The sequence below is a fragment of the Ictidomys tridecemlineatus genome, chromosome 2 (genome assembly GCF_052094955.1).
Source record: "Ictidomys tridecemlineatus isolate mIctTri1 chromosome 2, mIctTri1.hap1, whole genome shotgun sequence".
Taxonomy (NCBI): Eukaryota; Metazoa; Chordata; class Mammalia; order Rodentia; family Sciuridae; genus Ictidomys; species Ictidomys tridecemlineatus.
The window spans coordinates 198428977-198452257 of NC_135478.1; the positions used below are offsets into that span (position 1 = coordinate 198428977).

The following is a 23281-nucleotide window of genomic DNA, read 5'->3' on the forward strand; positions in this document are numbered from 1 at the left end:
ATGAGTTTTTCTTTATTTTTCTTATTATAAAAATAACAGTATTTGTACTGTTGGGAAACAAATCAGAAAAGATGATCAGGCAAAAAAAAAAAAACACAACAAACCACAGAACCTTAAATTTTTAATAATTTATCCACCTGGAGATATTTACTGTTAACACTTTGGTGTACAAGCTTCAGAATTTGTGTGTAAAATAACATTTGTTTTCCATTTTTAACAGAATGGGATCATTTTCTACATATCATGTATAACTGATTTTTTTTTTTTTTTTTTTTGTGATGCTGGAGATTGAATCCAGGGCTTTGTGCATGCGAGGCAAGCACTCTATTAGCTATATCCCCAGCCCCTGAATTTTTATTTAATACCATGGATTTGCTTATAACAATTTTTAGTGTTTGGGGAATACCATATATGAATGTTTCTTTAATCAGTCACATTATATATTGAGGTTATTCTTACTATTGTCTTCAGTGCCGCATCTCTGTAGATAAAAGTTGGCATATATTCATTCATTCTTTTTTAGGATAAATTCCTAGAAGTAGGATTGTGGCATCACAAAACAAGGAATCTTATTTTAAAGACTCTTGCTGTGTTGTCAAATTGTGCTCAAGAGCCATGATGCCATATACCCCTAGCCACCTGGTATAGGGAGCTCTTCTTTGTAACTTAGGCTTTCCTGGCTCTTTCCTGGATCCTTCTAGCATGTCTCCCTAACTCATCGTTTCTCCTTCCAATTCATTTTAGTTATCCTGTCAGATTAAGCATTCTGAAGCACAAATTGATTATGTAGTTAAACGTATTTCAAAATTTCAGACCTTTTCCTACCACCATGGGTGCTCGTGATCAGTGTGAGTACCATATTACCATAGGACTTGCCCTCCACAGAGGGTGCTTTGTCTTTAGTCCTCCCTTTTTGGTTCTTGGCTTAACTTTTGCCTCTCTGGCCCACCAGTTCCGGGAAACAGAGATTACACTTCTTAGCACGGGCCTCTGCCTGGTGCACAGAGAAGACACTGAAGCCAAACTGCAGTTGGTGTACCTCCTTCCGCACCTCCCATGTTTACTGGGTCATGTCCCTGCTAAAGGATGGATGTGATATGTTCACTTGGTTACATTTTCCCTCCGTGCCAAGACTGATCTCATAGTCACTTAATCACATCTTCCCTTGGATGTCATATGTTCCTAATTTCAGTAAGACTTTCCTCATCTCCTCCTTGCTCTCAATATATAACAACAGTCTTTCTCTCTGAATTCATTAATTTATTTCCAGTTCCCTGATGTTACTTACTACTTTTTCCATAGTAGCATAGAGAATACAGGTTGTCTGTGTTCTTTGTTATATTTTAAGTGTCTCCAGGCTAAAAGCTATCCCTTGCCAAGTTGAGAACAGGCTAGCGGGCCCTAAAGTTACAAAATGATAAAGAAGCACTATTCTCATTTGGGTATATAGCCTTCTAGTATCTTTCTGTGTATGTGATAGGTGTATGATCTTTACATTGTCATAAACCTAGTGTATAAATGCAATCCACTTTGAATCCCTTTCCTCTTTGATTCAGTATTTTATAGTAGTATGTGGTATTTAGGCTAATTATCGGAGTTATGAAGTAGCTGCTATTGTAAATGGCATCCAAAAGGAGAACAATAGCTCCAGTGCTTTGGAAAGTAGAAAAGACTTTCTTGAAAACTATTTCTGGTAGCATTAGAACTGTGATACAGTAGTTGTAAATCTGCTCTCTCCCATCTCAGAGTAGTATAGGCCTATGAAATGTGACTTTTATATTTGCTTCCGTGTTTGCTGACCCATGTCCTCTTGTTAGTTGCTGCAGGTTAGTGTTGGTGTCAAATACTCTTCTTTACATAGTAGTCATGGAATTGATCAGAATTATGTGATCATCTTTTTTTTCCAAAATACTTATCTATCTATCTATCCATCCATCTATCGATAGATCTATCTATCTATTTATTTATTTATTTTTAGTTGTAGTTGGACACAATATTGTTATTTTATTTATTTATTTTTATGTGGTACTGAGGATCGAACCCAGGGCCTCCCTTGTGCTATTCAAGCGCTCAACCACTGAGCCACAATCCCAGCCCCTTATGTGATTGTCTTTAAAGGGCATCTGACATTGTCAAAGTAGTTGTTGGAGTCGGTGTTGGAAAAGGAACTAAGTGAGCTCCCCAGCTAGGTCTGAACTTGATTAAGCTTGATTCTTTGTTGCAACTTATGCTAATACCATTAAATCTGTAAAGCAAGACTGAAGTACTGTTTATATGAAAATATAGATGTTTTAAGATATCATATTGTAAATGAATATAGTACTATATAATTATTCTCATAGCTTTCTAGTCAGATTACCTTGAAAATCCAAAATGATTTTGATGGATAGAAATACATTATGATTTCATGGTTCTATATACCTCCTACATAGATGTGTAGTACTTGTATCTAACAGGATTACCAAATTACATACCTTTTTAGTATCAGTAGCATGCCTAAAATGCCACAGTATTCACTGACCAGTTACGGTTATAAAACCACATTGAGATTTCCAGAAGAGGATTTCTTCACACAATATATATGGTTTTCAGGTTTTTCATACCATTTTGAGAGAGGTAGGATGTTCTTTTTATTGTATTTCAAGCTTTTATTCAGGCCATGAAGTGGAAAACATCTTCTCTCTAGATCACACATAGTATAGTTGTTTTTTTAAATTAACCTTATGCCTCTGCATGGGTAATTTAGCAAATATGGTTGCTTTCTGCCTCCGTATGCTGCCCACAGGTCACCTGGAAAGCAGTGCAGTGTGACCATGTGTCTGCTGTTGCTTGCTGGTGCCTGCTCAGTGGGATGGTGGGCCAAGGAGTGGTGACAATAGTAACACACTATTCTGTGACCCTGCAGTTGCCCAGGGCGTGGTGGGCTTGCTGGGCAGTTCCTCAAGGCCATTCTTCATGAGAATGTTTTGGGGGAAGGTAAAATATCTTTAGATAAAGTGCTTGGAGATAGTTTCATTTATAGCTTCAAGGAGTCGTTTTTTAAAAACTCCCAGATCTGTGTTTCCAGCCTTGGCCTCTGTTTTAGTTTTCTCAGGTGTTGTAACAAAGTACCATTAACTGGGTAGCTTAGAAAATACACTGTAGGGGGCTGAGGTTGAGGCTCAGCGGTACAGTGCTCGCCTAGTACGTGTGAGGCCCTAGATTTGATCCTCAGCACCACATAAAAATAAATAAAATAAAGGTATTACAACTAAAAAATAAATATTTTTTAAAAATAGCACTGTATTATCTCAAGTTCTGGAGGTTGGAAATCCAGGAAAAAGGGGTCGGTGGGGTTGTTCTTCTGAGGGAGTGTTATGTTCCTATTGCCTAGCTTTTGGGGGCGTGCTGGCAGTCTTTGGGGGTTCTTTGACTTATAGAAGTCTCACCCTGACCTCTGCCTTAACCCTCATATCATGTCCCCTATATGCATGTCCATGTCCAAATCTCCCCCCTTGTATAAGGACTCTAGTCACACTGGATCCAGTAGGTCTTTGTCTTAGCTAATGACATTGTAACAACTTCTATTTCCAAATTAGACAGTGTTCTGAGGTGCTAGGAGTCAGGCTTTTGCAGAGGGTGGGAGACATAAAAATTTAGCTCAACCAGCAACTCACCTGAGTTACACATGGGGACACCTCAAATTCACACGGTCAGAACTGGTCCCAAGCTCCCCTGAGTCTCTCCTCCAGTGCTTTCCTTTTTGTTCTTTTCCATTGGTGGTGTGTCATCATCCCACTCAGCTGTGCAATGAAGAAGTCTTGGGAGCACCTTGGTCTCTGTCCTTGCCCTCAGCCTCTGCAGTGTTGTCATTTTGGCCTCACCTGTAGCTCTCTAGCCTCTCCTCTCCTCCGTTTAATTCCTAGGGCTCCCACTCTGGCTCAGAGCCTCTACTCTAGTAGAGCCTCCCCCATCTCATCTCTCTCCTTTTAGGTTCATCTTCCACCCCAGTTCTTTTTCTAAAACAAAGGTTTGACCCTGTCATTTGTTAATCTGAAAACCTGGAGTGAATTCCCCCTGCCTGTAAAATCATGGCGATTCTGTAACCTGGTCTCTGAGGTCCCTCAGGTGGCAGACATTCTACCTCAGGCCACTCTTATCCACATGACCTGTAGGACGCAGGGTCAGTAGCTCCTAAGTCCTTCTAAACATAGCACCAGCGTCCATTTTGACCTCTGTTCAGTTCTCTGCTGCTCCCTCAGTGTGGAATGCACTATGTCCGCATCTCTTTGCCTGTCTTCTCACACCACTGTAAATCTACCCAGGTGGAACAGAAACCAAGAGACCCATTTCTTAAGCCAAAATGCCAGAAACCAGTTATTTCTCCATAACAAAGTCATTTTTTTTCCAACTTCAAAAGTAAAAGTAGGAGCTTGAAGCAGATGGTCCCGAAGATCTGTTGACCTTCAGAATTTATACTTTCAATGCTACACCTTCATGGAGATTTCCCCAACTCCTCTAAGCAGAGTAAATTCTTCCTTCTTTGTGTCCCTTAGTACTTTATTTCTCCTTTGACTTTTCACACTGCTTGCCCACTCTGGTGGTTATATATGCTCATGATTATCTCCCCTCCCACCTCACAGGGAGGAAGCCCCTTGAGTTCAGCCAAGAAGGTTGGACTCATATGCTTCTCTTCCCAAACCCACCACCCCTGGCCTCACTTGCACGCAGATTCTCAGTGACAGAAACTATGGTCGAGAGTGAACGTTCCTGGGCAAGCATTCTCCTGAAACCCGTGTTCCTGAATGACTCGTGCCTGCAGAATGATGTGTTTTGGATGGTGAATGATTTGGAAATGCCATATTGGACACACCATGCATTTTCCCTTTTATTTTATGGCATTATTGTAGTCAGGTGATATTCGGGCAAAAAGGTAGGTTAACTTTGTAACACTTTGAATAGAGATATCTTTTTTCCTATAAGAGGTTTGAAATTATGGTGTCGTGTGAGACATAGGAAAATATTCATATTTTCTCCTTCCATACCCTCCACAAACCTAGACTATCTCAATATATTATTGAAATACTTGGAACTTTAAATACAATATACTGATGAAAAAAAAATTCTTAGGAAATCCTTCATGGACTGTTTAATCTTTGGAAATTCAGCGTCCCTGGCTGGTCACACCATTCCCAAAGCCTGGATTTGATCATATTATAACTTTCCTTAGAAGTTTTTAGGCAGTCCTTTTTCCTAGAGAAGAATGACTCGTCCTTTTCTTGCCTTCTAGGACATCCTTGTGTTCTCTTTCCAATCTCATTGGCAGTCTTCTCTCTTGTGCACTCCATTGTTCAGACAAATCAGTTGTCACTATTGCCCTCGTGCACTCTGTGACTTTCATGTTCTGCCTTTCTGCCTGAGGAGCCTTCCCATAGAGCCCATCTCTGCATGTCTGGATTTTACTCAGTCCTTAAGTCTTTTTTTTTTTTTTTTTTTTTCACTTTTTTAAGGACACAACGGACACAACATCTTTGTTTTTATGTGGTGCTGAGGATCGAACCTGGGCCGCACGCATGCCAGGCGAGCGCGCTACCGCTTGAGCCACATCCCCAGCCCCAGTCCTTAAATCTTGACTTCACTTCCATTCCTGCCACAAAGCCACCCTTGATTTTCTTCCTGAATTCCGCTGTCATGTTGGTCCTTGCCTTCCCATTTGTCTTTCTTGTATGCTACTATTTCTAGACTAGTGTTGCCTCTCTTGCTTGACTGGAAGTTCCTTTGGGTCACATTTGGTGTCTGATTTATCTGCATTTCTCCCAGTAATGTCCTGGGTACAATTCACATGTGGTCAGTAGATGTCAGTAATGAATGTGCATCTGTGAGTCATTTTTACACGGTGTGTAAGGGTATTAATGAATAACAAAGCTGCTCTGTCTTGGCTGTAATGCAGTCATTTCTTAACCTAAAGTCTCTAAGCTTTAATTATAGAATCTAATAATGTGCCTGAGGGAAGATCGAGGTAAATCAACATAAATGGTGTTGGGTAAAACTGTCTCATTTGAAATTATAATGCATTGAGTGTTTCACTGTATGCTCAAGCCTGCCATATTTTTTAGGTTCCATATATTGTTATTTCAGTCCATACAATTGTTTATTGTATGTAAAAGGAAGTGCTAAGTGTTAGTAAATGTGTTTAGTTTTGAATTTTACTTTTTCGACTATTTTTCCCTCAGTGTGTATTTGTGTATGCTTTTATTTTCCGTAAGCTACTGACTTTGTGCTTTGTGCTTGTTTTATGTTGCAGGTTAATATCCTTTCAAGAATTTGTAGCATTTGAGTCTGTCCTGTGTGCCCCAGATGCTTTGTTTATGGTCGCCTTTCAGCTGTTCGACAAAGCTGGCAAAGGAGAAGTTACTTTTGGTAAGGAGTGTGAGTGTGTGCATAGCTGCACAAGGGTGGGTTAGTGAGCATTTCTCTCTCTCTCTCTCTCTCTCTCTCTCTCTCTCTCTCTCTCTCTCTCTCTCTCTCTCTTTTAAAACAAAGATGACTTGGTGTTTGGGGCTCCATTTCAAATGTCTTCCTCTTTGAAGCCTTAGTAGTTTTGATCTCTGCTTATCATCTTCACCATGATGCAGCATAACTTCTTAGTGGTAGAATGTGGGAGTCTGTAGAAGCTGGGACTTCTGTTCTTTTCCTTCCCCATCAATAGCACTTTTCTCTTGAGAGAATATAGAGGTTAGTAAACTGCCCATGACCAGAAGTTATCCAGGCACCTAGACTTCTGATCCTTCTTGTTCTCATGGAGTGGTTTGCTGTCAGAGGCGTAGCATATGATATGGCTCCACAATGGTGCAGGAAGGACTCTGTTCTTAAGAGCAACCTGGCTCATCACTGCAGTGCTAGTACCTGCATGCTGCCACCTTTTATATAAAAGACAGACATATCTTCATGGGGATGAGCTGCAAAACTGCAGGAAACCCTGACGTCTTTTAAGTACTTGAAAGAAAGGGGAGCAGTGGGGCAATGGTAAGTTCTTTAAGAGAAGTTGTCTAATTAAGGTCGACGCAACAGGAAGCACCCTGTTTCCCTTGGACTGTGTGGTGCCCAGCATACTAGCCTGTGTGGTGAACCTATGGTACCATTGCCCATGAAGAACTTGGGTGCCCTTTGGGTGTATTGATTGTGTTTTTAGGGGAAGTTGCTAATGTGCTCATTTTAATGTCTTTATTCTTAGTTTCCAATTCGTTCAGACTTTTTGAACTTGTCTTCTCTGATATATTATGGGAAACAGACAGATGCTGGACAAACAGAGATGATGTAACAGAGCCACGTAGGTTATAAAATCCAGGGAGACTCAGCCCTTCCCTGCCACTTTTGCCTCTGAGCCAAGTGAATTATCCTCTCAAGTTCCTTATCAGAAATGAAGATTGTAACTACATAAAGCATAGGTAGGATAGTATGATAGGTTTATTTTACCAGCCTTCTCCTCGGCCCGCCTGCATTCATGCTCATGTGGCATGACAAGATTATGCAAGATGGGATCAGCTAGGGCCAAGGCAAAAATGATGTGCTTGTTTCTAGAGGCTCAGATGTTTTTCTACTAACACTTCAGAAGGATCATTTAATATTTAAAGATCCATAAGTGCTGGGGATGTAGCTCAGTGGTAGAGCACTTGCTTAGCATGCATGAGGCCCTGAGGTTAATTCCCAGCACTGCAGAGAAAAAAAAAATGTCCCATTAAATCCTTCAGATGATCAGTGAGCAGCTAGCTTGTGGTGTCATGGAAGCCAGTTTGATGAAAATGATACCATATGAACTTGGGTTGAACTACAAAAGCCTGGGAGGAGGGGGAGAAAGCTGGGTTGGGGATGACAAGGCTGGGAAATGGGCTTCAGTTATCTTCCTTGATTTGGATGAGTCTTGCCTTCATGGGTCTGACCTGGCAAGGGAAGTTGGTGGCTGTAGAGGAAGAAAACAGACCTTTATCAGTACAGAAGGATATGTGAGTTAATGAGAGTTAAAAAGAAAAAAATTAAAAAAAATAAATAAAACGGACAGGTGGAGAAGCAGGGTGTAGGAGACAGAGTCCTCTGTAAATTTAGAACTGCACAGGTGTGAGAAATCCCTTGCTGTTTCTTACTAGTTCTTTATTGATAGACAAAGTGTTTCTGCTGTCTGAGCCTTATTTTCCCCATCTATGAAATTGGGGTAGTATCTACCTTAAAGGACTGTGTTTTAAAAGATCTACCACATATATAGTCACTGTCTGTAAAGTAAAGGCCTTTATAAAAATAACAGCACAGAATGAAATCACCCAAGAGAAGAAGAGATTTCCTTTTTTACTTTCCCTCCATTTAAAAAATCTGGTTCTTAGGAAAAGTATTTGAACATGCAGTTTAATCTCTAGTCTGTTATCCAGGAGACTGTTTGCTTACCATCTGGCTGTGTATATTCAACACTGCCCCATTTCTCAAGGCAGAAGGGTTGGAAACCCCAATTTCCAGAAACTAATATGCTGGTTATGTTGTATGTTTCGTATGACTGTTGAAGAAGAACATACAGCCCCTCCAGCAGCAACCCTGTGTTCATGAGTAGTATATTGGTAGAGTTTGCATATCTCGTCAAACAAGAATGTGTTTTATATGCCCTGTTTACATTTATGATCATTCTACGAGGTCCTCACCCTGTGAATGTCATAAAATGTAGTCTAGACTTTCTAAACCTAATTAGATTAAATGAAAAGAAAAATGCATAGTGCTATGAAACCCAAATGACCATCAAATTGCAAATTAATAGCTGACTTCTAACATTTTTCATAAGGTAGGGTGAAGTCATCAAATGCAGGCCATGTGGGTGACCGCCTTTTGGCCAAGTGAACAAAATCATATTGGAGGAGAGGTGTGACAACCTAAGGAGGGCTTTTTGTTTTTGTTTTTGTTTTGATAGTAGGTACCTTTAGAAAAAAACTAGCAATGCTTTTTAAAAACTTAAGGTAGAGTAAAAGATGTGAAAAAACAAGCAAAAATCCACGAAAAAGATGAATTGAACCAAATTAGAGGACTTAACCTTATCAATCATGGACTCTAAACCCAAAGTACTCAGAGAGTGAAAATCCAGATATGAAGCTGGCCGCCTGCCCACTTGAGGCTATTTTGAGATAAGCAGTGGCAGTTTCACTTGTTGACATCCTTTCCTCTGTGTAAAAGCTTTATCTGAGAACAACCCTTGAGCGTGTCTGAAGACCGTCCATCTCAGTGTGCATTTTTGGGGAGAGTGGTCATGGAGTGTTGAGAGGAAGGAGGCTCTTTCCTTTTACTTCCCACACTGGCTTGGTAGACAGGTGCTCACGGGTTTAGCATTGTTTTTAGAATATGATTGTCACCTGGCCTTCCCCTGGACTTCAGAGAAGGTTGGAGACTGTGGCCTGAGGTCCCCTCTGTCCCTCGGCTTTGCATTTCCTGCAGTGAGAGCAGATAATATTCTTTATCTGTTTACATATTTGGTTGCCATGGAAGAGTGTTTGAAGCAGGCTTCTGCAGCTAAGCTCAGTGCACACGAGTGTTTGTCAATAAGCAGCAGTGTTCCTGCGCACGTGAACACTGAGTCTGACACGCTCTCAGCAAAATTCAGATGGAGTGATGGGCAGATAATCAAGTGTCACATTTCAGTGAAACCCTGCCCCGTTTCTTTGAGTCCTTGTTTATGTTTACTATATTTTCATGTCTGGATCACTCCCTATGTTTGCTACAATGAAAAGATCTTGATTAGGCCAATTTTGTTCCTTTGATATCCAGTTCGTTACATTCTCCTGTTTTCCTTTGAGAGAAAACTTACCTCCAATATTCTTGCTATCATGTTTTCTTATTTTGATACCTGATGTTTATAAGTAGCATTTTGAGAAATGAACTGGTAGATGATAGGATATTGGTATAATGGTAAATTTTAGTTAATAATTTAGGAGTCTGTGTGTGTGTGGAAAAAATTTGTTTTAAATTTTAAATTTGTTCCAAATTTTGCTGACATTTTGTATGTTTTATATTATAGTTTTTGAACTTACCTTTAATTTTTAAAAGTATACTTTATTGGTATAAGTGTACATCAGTACATGGAGAAGAATGCACAGATCATAAGTAGATATTTTGATGAATTCTATGCAGAATAGATACTCATTCGCCACCATCCAGATCAGAAGAGAATGGTACCAGCAGTGTAGAAGTTTGTTCTCTCCGTCACAGGGTAACTACTGATATCAATTGATCTTGCCTGTTTTAAAATGTAATATCGGTAGAGTAGTAAAAAAGAAAATGTACTCTTTTGTTCAACATCTTATTCATGAAATTCTTTCATGTTTTGGTGTATATTTTTTACTTTATTCTTTTTCTTTATCATATGGTATCCCATTATGTGGATCTATCCTCATTTATTCACTCTACTGTTTTGGGTAGTATCAGTAATGTCCTTTGAACACTTTTTCACGTATTTTTGGGGTTCGTGTGTAGGTATTTTTAAGGATAGAATTCCTGAGTCATAGGAAATATGTCTATTTACTTTAGTTGATCTTGCAAAAGTGTTTTCTAGGGAAATTATACCAGTTGTTACTTAATTACTACAGCTTTTTTTTTTCTTTAAGATTAATTATCTTGGCAACTTTTGGTCCTTTTCATTATCACACCAATTTTAGAATAAGGTGTTAATTTCCCAAAATAGCATACTGGAATTTTGAGTAGTATTGCATCAAATATGAATCATAACTGCATATATATCTCTATGAATAAATAAGTTCTAATTCCCATAAAGGTTTTTAAAGTATTTAAATATGTCATTCATCATCTAAGGATGCCAGTGGACCTGTACCATTCTGCAGGTAGGACTTCGGCCAGTAGGAATTAGGGCTAAGAATCTCAGAAGGAAAAACGTAGGAACATGAGCATGAATCTCTGAGATGAAGAGTAAGCATTGTTTTTTTTTTTTAAGTTCATGAATATTTAAGTAGATTTATATTATGCCAACATATATTTGAATATTCTAAATAGAAACTTGAAGATTCTGAGTTGTAAAGACACTGGTATTGTCAAATTTTCCCATGACAGTGGGAGAGAGGAATGTGTAAAGGGATTAAATCATTACTTTAGTCTTTTTCACTTTTTCACGGCTATGACCAAAAGATCTGACAGGAGCAACACAGAGGAGGAAAAGTTTGTTAGATGTTCATGGTTTCAGAGGTCTCAGTCCATAGATGGCCTCCTCTATTCCTTAGTGCCGGTCATCATGATGGAAGAGTGTGGCAGACAAAAGCAGCTCAGGATATGGTACCAGGAAGCAGAGAGGGGCAGGGGGAAGAAGGGGTGGATGGAGAAAGAGAGGGAAGGAGGGAGGGAGAGAACTGAGATACTACTCCCTTCATTGTGGGTAAAACATAAATCCCAAGTGCATGCCCCCAGTAAGGCACCTCCTCCAGCCACACCCTGCCTGCCTACAGTTACCACCTAGGTAATCCCCACCGGGGAATTAATGTACTGGTTAGGTTAAGGCTCTTAATCACTTTACCTCTAAGCTCATTGTCTCACACCTGAGCTTTTGGGGGACATAACTGAACCATAACAATCTTGGTGGTAGGTAAGGAGGAAGGAGAAAAGGATTTTTGTTGGTTTTGTAGTCATTTGACCAAAGGAAAGAAATAATGAGTGGCATACCATTATATTAATTGTAAATCTATGTAGTTTGTGACAAGATATTATAAAACCCCCAGATAAAAAAAAGTTTAAGGCCTTATTAAACATATTTTTTGAGCCAGGTGTGGTGACTCATGCCTGTTATCCCAGTGCCGCAGGGGTCTGAGGCAGGGGGATCATGAATCCAAAGCCAGTTTCAGGAACTTAGTGAGGCCCTGAGCAACTTAGTGAGACCCTGTCTCAAAATAAAAAGTATTAATAGAGTTGGGAATGTGGCTCAGTGGTTTAGAACCCCTGGGTTCAATCCCTGGTACCCCCACCCATATTTTTTTGAGTGTTAGCATGATTTTTTCTCTGTTTTAAAAATGTTACTTTTTATCCAAGGACAGCAATTGAAATTTTTTATGTAGAGGGCCAAGTAGTAATGTTTAGAATTTTGAGCTATAGAGTCTCTATTACAACTACTCAACTCTGTTGTTCCAAGGGAGACTAGCCACACATAATATGCAAATGATGAGTGTGGCTCTATTCTAGTACAACTTTATTTACAAGACCAGTTGGTGGGCTGAAGAAAAAGAAATTGGCCAGTCTTTGTGCCAGGGACATATACATGTTGATAATATTAAGACTAGGGACTAAGACACTTAGTAGAATGCATATTTTGTGATATTTGGGTATTTTCTATAGTCACAAAACAAAGAGAGTTCTTTGTTTTAAAGAAACAGACATATGCTATGTGATCTTACTGACATGGAAACCAAAAAATAGTCAAACTCATAAAAACAGTAGAAAGTTGGTTATCAGAAAGAGATGGGGGAAATGGGTACAAATTTTCAAGATTAATAAGTTCTGGAGATCTAATGCAGCACATGGTCACTTCAGTTAATAATAATATATATATATATTTTAAATGATCATAGTAGTGGGTAAATCAGGAAAATGTTTGGAAGCTCAAATTCAAGTTTCTTTTTTTTTTTTTTTTAAAGAGAGAGTGAGAGAGAGGGGGGGGACAGAGAGCGAGAGAGAATTTTAACATTTATTTATTTATTTTTTCTTAGTTCTTGTTAGTTCTTGGCGGACACAACATCTTCGATTGTATGTGGTGCTGAGGATCGAACCCGGGCCGCACGCATGCTAAGCCAGCGCGCTACCGCTTGAGCCACATCCCCAGCCCCAATAATAATATATTATGTATTTGAAATTTGCTGAAACAGTAGATCTTAAGTATTCTCACTACAAATTTTAAAAAGTAATTGTGAGTTGGTGGGTATAGTAATTAGCTTGTGATAAGTTTTGCAATGTATGCATGTATCAAAACACATGTACACACACATTTTTTGTCAATTATACCTCAATAAAACTGGAAAAAGATTAGGGAAATGTAAGGAAAAAAATGAAACAGGTTCTTCTCTTTGTATGTAATACGGTCTAGAAATCTTATTTATTAGTTTAAATGCCTCTTAGAAATGCAGAAAACTTTGGTTCATAAAAATCCCATCTGTCAGGTTTGTAGCAGATGTAACTTTAACAAAGAGACTAAAGTTATTTGAATCTTTATTGCTATTAAATCTCATTTGTTTTCCCTTTTAAATAATTGTAGATAAAGTTTTCTAGTTGTAGGTAGTCAACTTGGGTTCTTCCATAGTTTGGGTGACTTTCCTTGACATCACATGGACAAAGGAGATGAGTGTGCAGCCAACCGAGTGGAAGCTGGAGACACATCCTGCATGCTCTGGGGACTGCTTTTTTGTTTTCACAGTGATCAGTGGTAGCTTTCAAATGCCTGCATGTGAGGTGCTATCATCCTGCCCAGGTCTGCAGTTTGTAAGAGGAAGTGGGTTGAACTACTCCAAGAGCCTGTTTTTCCAATGGTGTGGCCTGAGCCAAGCTGAAAGACTCTTGGCTGGAATTGGAAATGAAGAAATTTGATCTTTCTTTATCCTTGAAACAGTGAAGACATGCTTTCCTGATTAAGCATGCTGCCAGAAACCCTTTTGCCAGTGATAATAACTGGCCTTTCATTAGTTAGGAGTGATTGCTATCATTTATTGAGTACCTACTGTATGTGAGGCAGTGCAATAAGCATTTTACAGTCTTTCACTTAATCCTCTCCAGGGGAGGAAAATGAGAAGGAGTGAAAACAGGGACTCAAACAAGTATTTGTAAACTCAGGTTCTTAACAGCAATCAAGATAGTAGCCAGGGGGTGGAAGCAGTCCAGGTATCCAGTGATGAAAGTGTATGCACACATAATGGAATGTTATTTGGCTGTAAAAAAGGAAGGAAATTCTGACACACACTACGACATATAAATAAGCCTGGAAGACTTTATACTGAGTAAAACAAGTTAGTCACAAAAAATTATTTATTTATGGTTGCATTTATATGCGATTAGTCAAATTCACAGAGGCATAAAGTAGAATGGTGGTTAGTAAACTTTGGGGAGAAGGGAAAGGTGAGTTGTGTTTAATGGGTACAGAGTTTCTGTTTTGTAAGATGAAAACATTTTTTGAAAGGAATGATCATGATGGTTGTGCAACAGCGTAAATGTACTTAATGCCACATTATCTGACTAAAAGTTAAAGTGGTAAATTTTATGGACATTTTACCACAATGTTTAAAACAGTTTTTAAAAAAACATAATGGAAGTCCAAGTTCTCACAGTTAATCATAGTCACTGGAGGAAATAAATTTGAATCCAGCTGGGCCTGACTCTAAGGTATGGTCCCTAGCTGCCTGAGTTCTTAGACTTACCTCAGGGTGCAGGTGTCAGGTTGTGGAAATTAGGACTTCATGTCGGCCTCCCTGGGCTTGTGCTGCTGTGCTTCTGACCATTCTTAGTCCCTCTAGTGGAGTCCCACTGTGGCAGCCTGTGGAATACCTGTGTGTTTCAGAGTAGGAATTCAGGATGCCCTAGAATACGGAGCCAGAGTGTGACAGCAGGTTCAGGGGAATGGGTGGTGTCATGGAAGGAGAACTAGGTTAGGACCTAAAATCTGTATAGATCAATGAGCATATGTCTGCACCATTGGATTCTCCCTCTCCCCATCTGTCAAATGAGGTTTCAGTTCTGTGAGAACCTTTACTAAACACCCATTTTGTATCAGGTCCTGTGCTAGATGTTGCCTGTGTTCCAAAGGTAAGGAAGACTCAGACCCATCTGTGAAGGAGGTGAACAGCCTAGTGGGATACAAAGGAAGTTCATGAAATATGCCAAGACTCCTACAGAAAGAGATGCTGATGTTCAGACTGGGCCTGGGGGTGGGGGCGAACAGAAGGTCTGAAGTGTAGGAAACCATGTGAGCAGAGGGTTAGAGTGGAGGAGGAATGGGTGATGGGCCTCACAAAAAGTTCATCTGAGGGGAGCTTAGGGGAGAGGGCAAGGAAAATTGTAAAGGTAGATTGAGGGTCCTGTTGATGATGACTTGAAAATCTTGATTATTTAATCCTTTCATTTATTCAATAAATGCTTTCATTAATCCACATTATATTAATTTAGCAGAGACTTATTGAGTCACTATTATTTGCCAAGACTATTTTAGTCACTTAGAATACATGAATAAAACAAAAATTTTCTCTCTCATGTAGCATACATTCTAGCAGGGAGAGTAACAAACGTTATAAATACAAAAATTATAGAGTTGTAATGGTTAGAGATGATTGATTTGGAAAAAAATAAAGAGAGCCTGTTAAGTAGGACTAGGACTACTGGAATATATGCAGGGGGTAGAACTGTCCCCTTAATAGAGTTATTCAGGGTAGATTTCATTGTGAAAATGACTTTTGAGCACATGTTAAAGAAATGAAGTAAAAGACAGGTGTTGGCGAGGAGGTGGATAAACTGGAGCCTTCCTCGTACAGTGTTCTTGGGAATAAAAGTGGGGAAGACACCACAGAAAGCAGTAGGAAGTTCCTATAGAAAATGAAAATAAAAATAGAACAGCCATAAGATACAGTAAATACTTCTGGGTATTTATTCAAAATAACTGAATAAGGATCAGTGAGGATCTCGAAGCGATACTAGCCCTCTCCCATTCATTGGCCTAATATGCACAATAGCTGAAATGTGGAAATGATCTGAACATTTACCAATAGGTGAACAGGTAAAAAAAATGTGGGATATATAGCGAAATAATGTATGGTCATAAAATGAAATCCTGCCATATACCTTACGAATGGACCATGAGGACATTATGCTAAGTGAGATGAGCCAGTCTCAGAAGGACAGGCAGGATTCTACTTATGATGAGTTATCTAAAATAAAATAGATAAACTCATAGAGTCAAAGAGTGGTGAAAAGGGAAATGATAAGTTATCAACAAGCGTACAGTTTCAGCTAAGCAAGATGAAATAAGTTCTGGAGATCTGCTGTATAACTTTGCACATACAATTAACAATACTGTACACTTAAAAAATCTACTAGGAGGATAGATATCATGTAAAGTGTCCTTACCATAGTTAAAAACAAAACAAAAAAAAGGTGAGGGAATTGGGGTGGGTTGGGGAAGATATTCCCAGGAAGAATAAATAACTACAACCCAGGTTCTAGGGCTGGAGTGTGCTTGGCATATTTGAGAAACAGCAAGGAGAACCCAAGTGAATGGAGTGAGGCAGGAGGAGGCCAGTAGGAGGGGAGCTCAGGTAGGGCCCTGTAGGCCAAGGTTAGGACTTGGACTTTGAGCTCTGGAGGTGATGGTCACGTGGAAAGTAGTGTCACAGCCAGGGCAGCGGAAATGGAGACCTGGACTGAATTCTTACCCATGACACTGCCAGGGCCATTCCCAAGAGTGAATCTGTGTGGCTCGGCTCCTGATTGGCAGTGGGAGAAAGAAGGATCAAAAGAAATTAAGAACATCCAGGGAGTCGCTCCTGGTCTGGTTTTGCTCTCAAGACACATGGTTTACTGGGTTGTTGCAAGTGGTGGCGCACACCTGTAATCCCAGCAACTGGGGCTGAGGCAGGAGAATCACAAGTTTGAGGCCAACTTAGGAAAGTTTATGAGACACTATCTCAAAATAAAAAAATAAAAAGGGTTGGGGATGTATAGACCATTGGTAGAGCATCACTCCAGTTGTTAGGTACTGAATTTAATCCAAAGTACCATGATGAAAAAAAATATATATATATGGTTTACATGATCTTAAGAGAAAATGAAAGAAACTGGCATTTGTATCTTTATGTTATTGATCACTTGTTGTATACCAGCCACTGAACTAAGTGCTGGAAAAACTGGAAATCCGTATGTACAAACTGAAATTAAACCCCTTTCTCTCACCCTGCATGAAATTCAGCTCAAAATGGATCGAGAACTTAGGCACTAGAATAGAGACCCTGTGCCTAAAAAGAAAAAGTAAGCCCAAATCTTTATCATGTCGGATTAGGAACTGACTTCCTTAATAAGATTCCTGAAGCAGAAGTAAAATCAAGAATCAATAAATGGGATAGAATCGGACTAAAAATCTTCTTCTCAGCAAAGGAAACAATAATGTCAAGAAGGAGCCTACAGAATGGGAGAAAATCTTTACCACATGCACCTCAGATAGAGCATTATCTCCAGCTTATATAAGAATTGAACTCAAAAAACTCAACACCTAAAAACACAAATAACTCAATCTATAAATGGGCAAAGCAACTGAATAAACACTTCACAGAAAAAGAAATACAATTGATCAACAAATATGTGAAAAAATGGTCAACATCTCTAGCAATTAGAGAAATGCAAATCCAAACTATATGGAGATTTCATTTCAATCTAGTCAGAATGGTAATTATCAAGAATACAAGCAACAATAAATGTTGGCGAGGATGTGGGGGGAAGGTACACTCATACATTGCTGGTGAGATTGGAAATTGGTGCAACCACTCTGGAAAGCAGTATGATGATTCATCAAACACTTGGAATGGATTCACCATTGACCCTATTAACACTCCTCCATTTATGCTCAAAGGACTTAAAATCAGCATACTGCAGTGACACAGCCACATCAATGTTTATAGCATCTCAATTCACAATAGCTAAACTATGGAACCAATGTAAGTGCCCTTCAACAGATAAATGGAAAAGGAAATGTGGTATATATACACAATGGAATATTACCCATCCTTAAAGAAGAATGGAATTATGACATTTGCCGGTAAAGGGATGGAGCTGAAGAATATCATGCTAAGTGAGATAAGCCAGTCCCAGAGAAAACCAAATGCTTTTTCTGATATGCGGATGCCAAGTCACAATAAGCAGGGAAGGGGGCTAGGGAAGAATAGAGGTACTTTGGATTAGTCAGAGGGGAGTGAAGGGAGGAGAGAAGTTGTCGGGGTAGGAAGGATAGTAGAATGAAATTAGACATATTACCCTATGTGCATATATTATTACACAACTGGTATAATTCTACATCATGTATAACCAGAAGAATGAAAAGTTACACTCCATCTACGTATGAGGTGTCAAATTGCATTCTACTATAATGTAGAACTAATTAGAACAAGTGAAAATAAAAAGAAAATAGTGTTTTTTACACAGATGTCTGGGTTACCTAGAAAAAAAGCTTGATGTGGGCTTACCAAGGAGAGCTTTGTCTTTGGGTATGAACAGAATTCTGAGTTGATGGGAGGACCGCAGGGCAGCAGAGAGGGCTGGGATGGTGGTCTTTGAACAGGTTGAGGCTGACAAAGCCCTCGGTTGAGGGGTGTGGCTTTAGATACGTGGGGGAGGGGCACATCTGGTGGAACTCCAACCACAGGGCCCAGAGCAAGAGTTTTTATTTCATATGAGAGGCAATTGGGAGCCAGTTCAGGTTGTTCTGAGGACAAGGGTAGGATCAGAAAGATGCTTAGAAGAGATGATTTTGGTTGTGTTGATTAGTCTGGGGCAGAGTCAGAGGCCCATGGGCCTGTGACACTGCTCCCCAGTCTCTTTGTGCAGCAGGCACATAATCATTCCATTTTTTGAGTGTGTGTGGGCTGGTTAGAGTGTGGAGGGACGTACTGATGTCTGAGCATGGTGGTGCTGATGGTAGTTTTGTAGAAACTTTTGTTTTACCATAATTCTTAATTAATGATGCTCAGCAGAAGAGCATTTTCATTGTGAAGTTAGAAAGAGAAAGGGGCGGAGTGGGTAAAATGAAGCCATTATCTGAAGTGTTTGGCATGTGCATTAGTGATCAGTCTTATTGTGATGCTAACTGAAGACCTCACCTGTTCTTATTTATTGCCCTTTCCTTAGTGGTGATTCCGAAGTAGGCCATGTTAGTAGTAGCCTTGCTCAGTAGTGGTGGAGGGCTTGAATCCTCCTTTTGTCCAGTGGACTTCTTGGAAATTTCAAGTATGTTCCATACCACGGCACTTCCTTGAGTGAAGAGCTAAAATTTTATTTGCATAATAGCTTTATATGTTTTTCTCTTCCTTTGACTTTTTTATTTATATTTTTTATTACAGTGGACAGAATTTCATGAAATGTATTTTTATGTCCAATTTCAAAGTTATTCTTAGTCTGTGAACGTAACCCAATTTCATCATCTCAGTCCTGGTGGTGATGGCAGGATGATGATGACGAAGAGTAGGAGTGTGTGTGTGTGTGTGTGTGTGTGTGTGTGTGTGTGTGTGTGTGCACGCGCGCGCGACCTGCCGTGCGCATGTATTTGGGGGAACTGTTCCAAGGTTTTAATTGAATTTGAAATACATGGGTTCTCAGTGTGCAAGACCTAGACAAATATCAGAGAGTCCATAAATGGTTACAATGGTTTCTAATATTTTGTCTAAATGGGCTTTCCCCCACCTCTGGAGAGAAATTGCATAGCTTTTATCAAATCTTAAAGGGGTCAGTGATCTGTCAAAGATAAAACTGCTTTTCATTGAGGGCCAGTTGAACTAGTGAAAATATTGTATTTTAAGTCTTTACCAACATTGCTATTAAAAATATCAGCTGTAGTTTATGTATGTAATGATGATTGGTTTTGGGATGCCTTTTAATTTGGGACATACAAGGGAATGAAATGTTTTTGACATTTATGTAACATAAGAAGCAGATTTGAAAAGACATTTTTTTATAACTAAAATAAGTATAGAACAATTAATGAGTTATAAAGAACACAGAAAGGGCTATTTGTTGGCTACCTAATAAAAGCCCTTCAAGAGAATTGGTTCTGATTTTCATGAAATGTGGAATGGAAGAAACTGGCCTGCGCTTTCTTTTACAAGCCCTGTCAGTTAGCCTGGAGTGCAGAAGAAGCCAGTCCAGTCTTGCCCTTTTATTGGAAATGGTAGTGGCCTTTTGTCCTTTAATCTTTACGTGGAAAAATAATGTTTAGTAACTTTATAGGAGGGATTCCTGTTTTTTATTAGTAAGTGTTGTGAAAAAAGGACTCTCCAACTAGAGAATCATAAAGCCTAAGATTTTTAGTTTATTAAGGCTCTGAGAAGTCCTGCAGGAAAAATAAATCTATTTGACTTTGTTCAAGCTAGCACTTAACAGACTTAATTTTAACAGGACCTTTCTTTCCTGTGTATCACACTAAATAAGATCCACAAAACTGAGGCAATTTTTAAACTACTTAATTCTTAATCCTAAGCTGTTCCTTCTCAGTTAGTTAATTCCCTAACGTGGATGATGTTTGAAGGGGCCCTTTCTAGGTTCAGTTAGACTGTGTCCAGGAACACCTGCTGTGACAAAAGTGAAATTGGTGTACTTTGGCAAAACATGCAAGCTGGACAACATGAGGAAATGTGTGGAAACAGCCCACTTCAGTAACTGTCATGTGGGTGCAGAAAGTGATGAGAATTAGAAGTGTGAAAATGGGAAGTTTCCAAGTTAACCTCTCAAGTCTAATACTAAATACAAAAAGCTAGAGGGTTGCCTGTCCTGGAACTAGACTTCAACCAGCATTTATTATTATCTTTGTAAAAGGCCTTTGGAAAGTAAAGTATTTAAAAAAAAAAGATACCCGACTGTTTATAAATCAAAAGGAAAATTATTTGGGAAATTGTTTGTTAATACTGATTTTGATTTGGGTATTTGGTAGAAATAATGTTTCCTTTTGGGGAAGAAACTTCTTGCCCTACAGATTTTATGTCCACTGTGTGGTACTCAAGCACATTTTCTTACACATAGTCGATTCCCACGGGAGCAAAGAATTCCCAGTAAGGGCAGCGTGAGCTTTGAAAACGAACACCTCCACGTCGGTAACAATCGTGGTGTGGCTGCACACCGAGCATCTTGTCAGAGTTCCTAGAGACCCGTTCAGAAGCTGTTCCAGTTCATTGGGTCAAAAATCCACTATTTACGAAAAGCTAAATACGGATTTGCACGATTGACCATAATGGCTTCAATTTTGAAAGATAGTGGTATCAGAGAGCACTTCCAGTTGGTGGGATAATCTGAGCATCGCCCATGCTCAAATGGCTAAAATATTGTACTTTTTGCTACTTCATCACTCCATTTTAAAAATAGGGAGGGGGAAAAGGCAGGCTTGTTGAGAAGGTGGAAGAATGTCAATTGGAGAGGAAATCATGAGAACCGTGTGAAGCCACTCCTTAGTTAACTGTGGCCTGAAGGTTAACTGCTTCTAGAAGGCTATCAATGGTGTGGAGAGGCCGCACAGGGGGCCCTCTGGGTACCTGTGCATGTGTGCGCGCCTGTGAGCAAGACTGAGGGTGAAGAGGACTTGTCAGTAGAACCTGGTGTGGGGTAAAAGCTGCTAGCAGTGAGTCCTAATGAAAGACCCTAGCCCAGTCAGCCTAGTTACCTAAGGCCAAGATATGAAACCAAGATACCAGACAGGCCATAAACAGGTTCAGGCGCCAGGCATGCTCTCCGGACAACCGGTGGAAGAACAGAGCACCCGAATCCTGAGGCATGAATGAATAAACCGGAACAGATAAGCAGGAACAGAAAGAATAGAATGCAGACCTGTGGTTTTTGGAATGCAGACCTGTACCCCCTAGGTGGCCTATATGCTAGATTTAAACAAACCAATAAGAAACCTGTTGCTTCCCGCGCCCGCGAAACCTGTCCCAAACCCTATAAAAATCTCTGTATCCCCAAGCCCGGTGTGCCAGTTCACCAAAGCTCCGGCTGAGGTTCTGCTGGGCACCCGCAGGCGCCTGTGTCCCAATAAACCAACCTCTTGCTTTTGCAGCCAGTGTTTCGTGTGATTCTCCTTGGACAGGGATACGGGGGTCTTTCATTGGACGGGGGTCTTTCATTGGAGGTCCCACCGAGACAGCCCCCCCCCATCCGGATCCCTGCCCTAGGACCACCGGCATCACTGGGAGGTAAGCTGGCCAGCTCATGTCGTGTTTGTAGTGTTGTCTGGTGTCACTTCTATGTCTGTAATGTTTGTAACTCTTGGCTGATACTTTGTTTCTATGCGCTGCATTTGTACGATTACGCGTAGTCGCTTTGTATTTTGGGCAGCTTGAGAAGGAGTTGACGAACTCGGACTTCTCCCCTGCCACCTCGGGAGACGTCCCGGGGAGCACTTTGTAGGCAGCGGCGAAGCTCCTGCTTCGCCTAAGCCATTTGGTCTTTGTAGGCAGCGGTGAAGCTCCTGCTTCGCCTAAGCCATTTGGTTTTGTAGGCAGCGGCGGGGCTTCTGCTCCGCCTAAGCCATTTGTTTTGAATTTGGGCGGCGCTCTTTCTATTCGATCTGATTGTAGTGTTATTGTGATTATTGTGTTATTGTTTCCGTCTCTGTATTCTATCTCCTCATCTAAAATTAACATGGGGCAATCAATCACAACCCCTTTGAGTCTCACCTTCAACCATTGGCAGGACGTCTGGAATCGGGCAGATAACCTCTCGGTAGAAGTCAAGAAGAAAAAATGGATAACACTTTGTACTGCAGAATGGCCAACACTCAATGTGGGTTGGCCAAAAGAAGGTACATTTAACCTAGATCTTATATTACAGGTGTAGTCCCAGGTTTTCATCCAAGGTCCTCAGGGACACTCTGACCCTACATCGTTACCCCACCCCCACCCTATCAGCCCCAACCCGTACCAGCTCCTGATTCCATCCAGGTTTCCTCGGAGGAAGAAGAAGAACAAGTAGATCCAGCCACCAATAACCCTCCGGGTCCATCCCCCATGGTCGGGAGACGTCCCCAGCCCCTTTCTGTGTTCCGAGTGGATTGTCTGTAGTAAAGTATTCTGTGAAGTATTTGGTAAAGTATTTTGTAGCTGACGGATCCACGATCCGCCTGAGCCTTTAGTTTCTGGGTAGCAATCCACGATGCATTGCGAATTCTGTGGCCGTGCTGCGAATTCTGTGTTTTTGTTTCAGTTGTCCTGTCTGTCTCCACCCCAACACCCTGGCAAGAGAACTAATCTCCCAATCTGGGGTTGTCAGACCCAATCTGAGGGGGATGCTCTCCCAATCCGTTTGTCTGAAGAGAAGGCCCCAGTCGGCTTGGGGCCAGCACCCATTTTCATTTTTTTGACAATCTGAAACGGGAATCTATGTCTTTGTGTGTGTCTCTGTGTGTCTTTTTGTCTGTGTCTCTGTTAAGTGCAATGGTGAGCACTCTGGACTCTGAATCCAGTTAAGTGTGATGGCATTGTTTTACTTTGAACCGATGCAGAGTCCCAAATTCTAATCTGCCTTAGAGGTGTGGAGATAATTTTAGCTAGATTTTAAT

General features: G+C 40.3%; 1 protein-coding gene and 1 long non-coding RNA gene across 3 annotated transcripts in view; both read left to right on the top strand.

The window, feature by feature from the left end:
- The window catches only part of Slc25a13 (solute carrier family 25 member 13), a 186825-nt gene that overhangs the window by 60152 nt on the left and 103392 nt on the right, over positions 1-23281 (top strand). The window contains exon 4 of one of the 2 annotated variants that reach the window (XM_078040387.1): positions 6284-6399. The exons of the other annotated variant lie outside the window; for it this stretch is intronic. Coding sequence (XP_077896513.1) covers positions 6284-6399 — 116 coding nt within the window. The remainder of the gene's footprint in view (positions 1-6283; positions 6400-23281) is intronic. 2 annotated transcript variants of the gene reach the window in all.
- Positions 6413-21780, top strand: LOC144375439 (uncharacterized). Its single transcript, XR_013435298.1, has 2 exons — positions 6413-10216; positions 12711-21780. It is a non-coding gene; the product is annotated as an uncharacterized LOC144375439 (long non-coding RNA).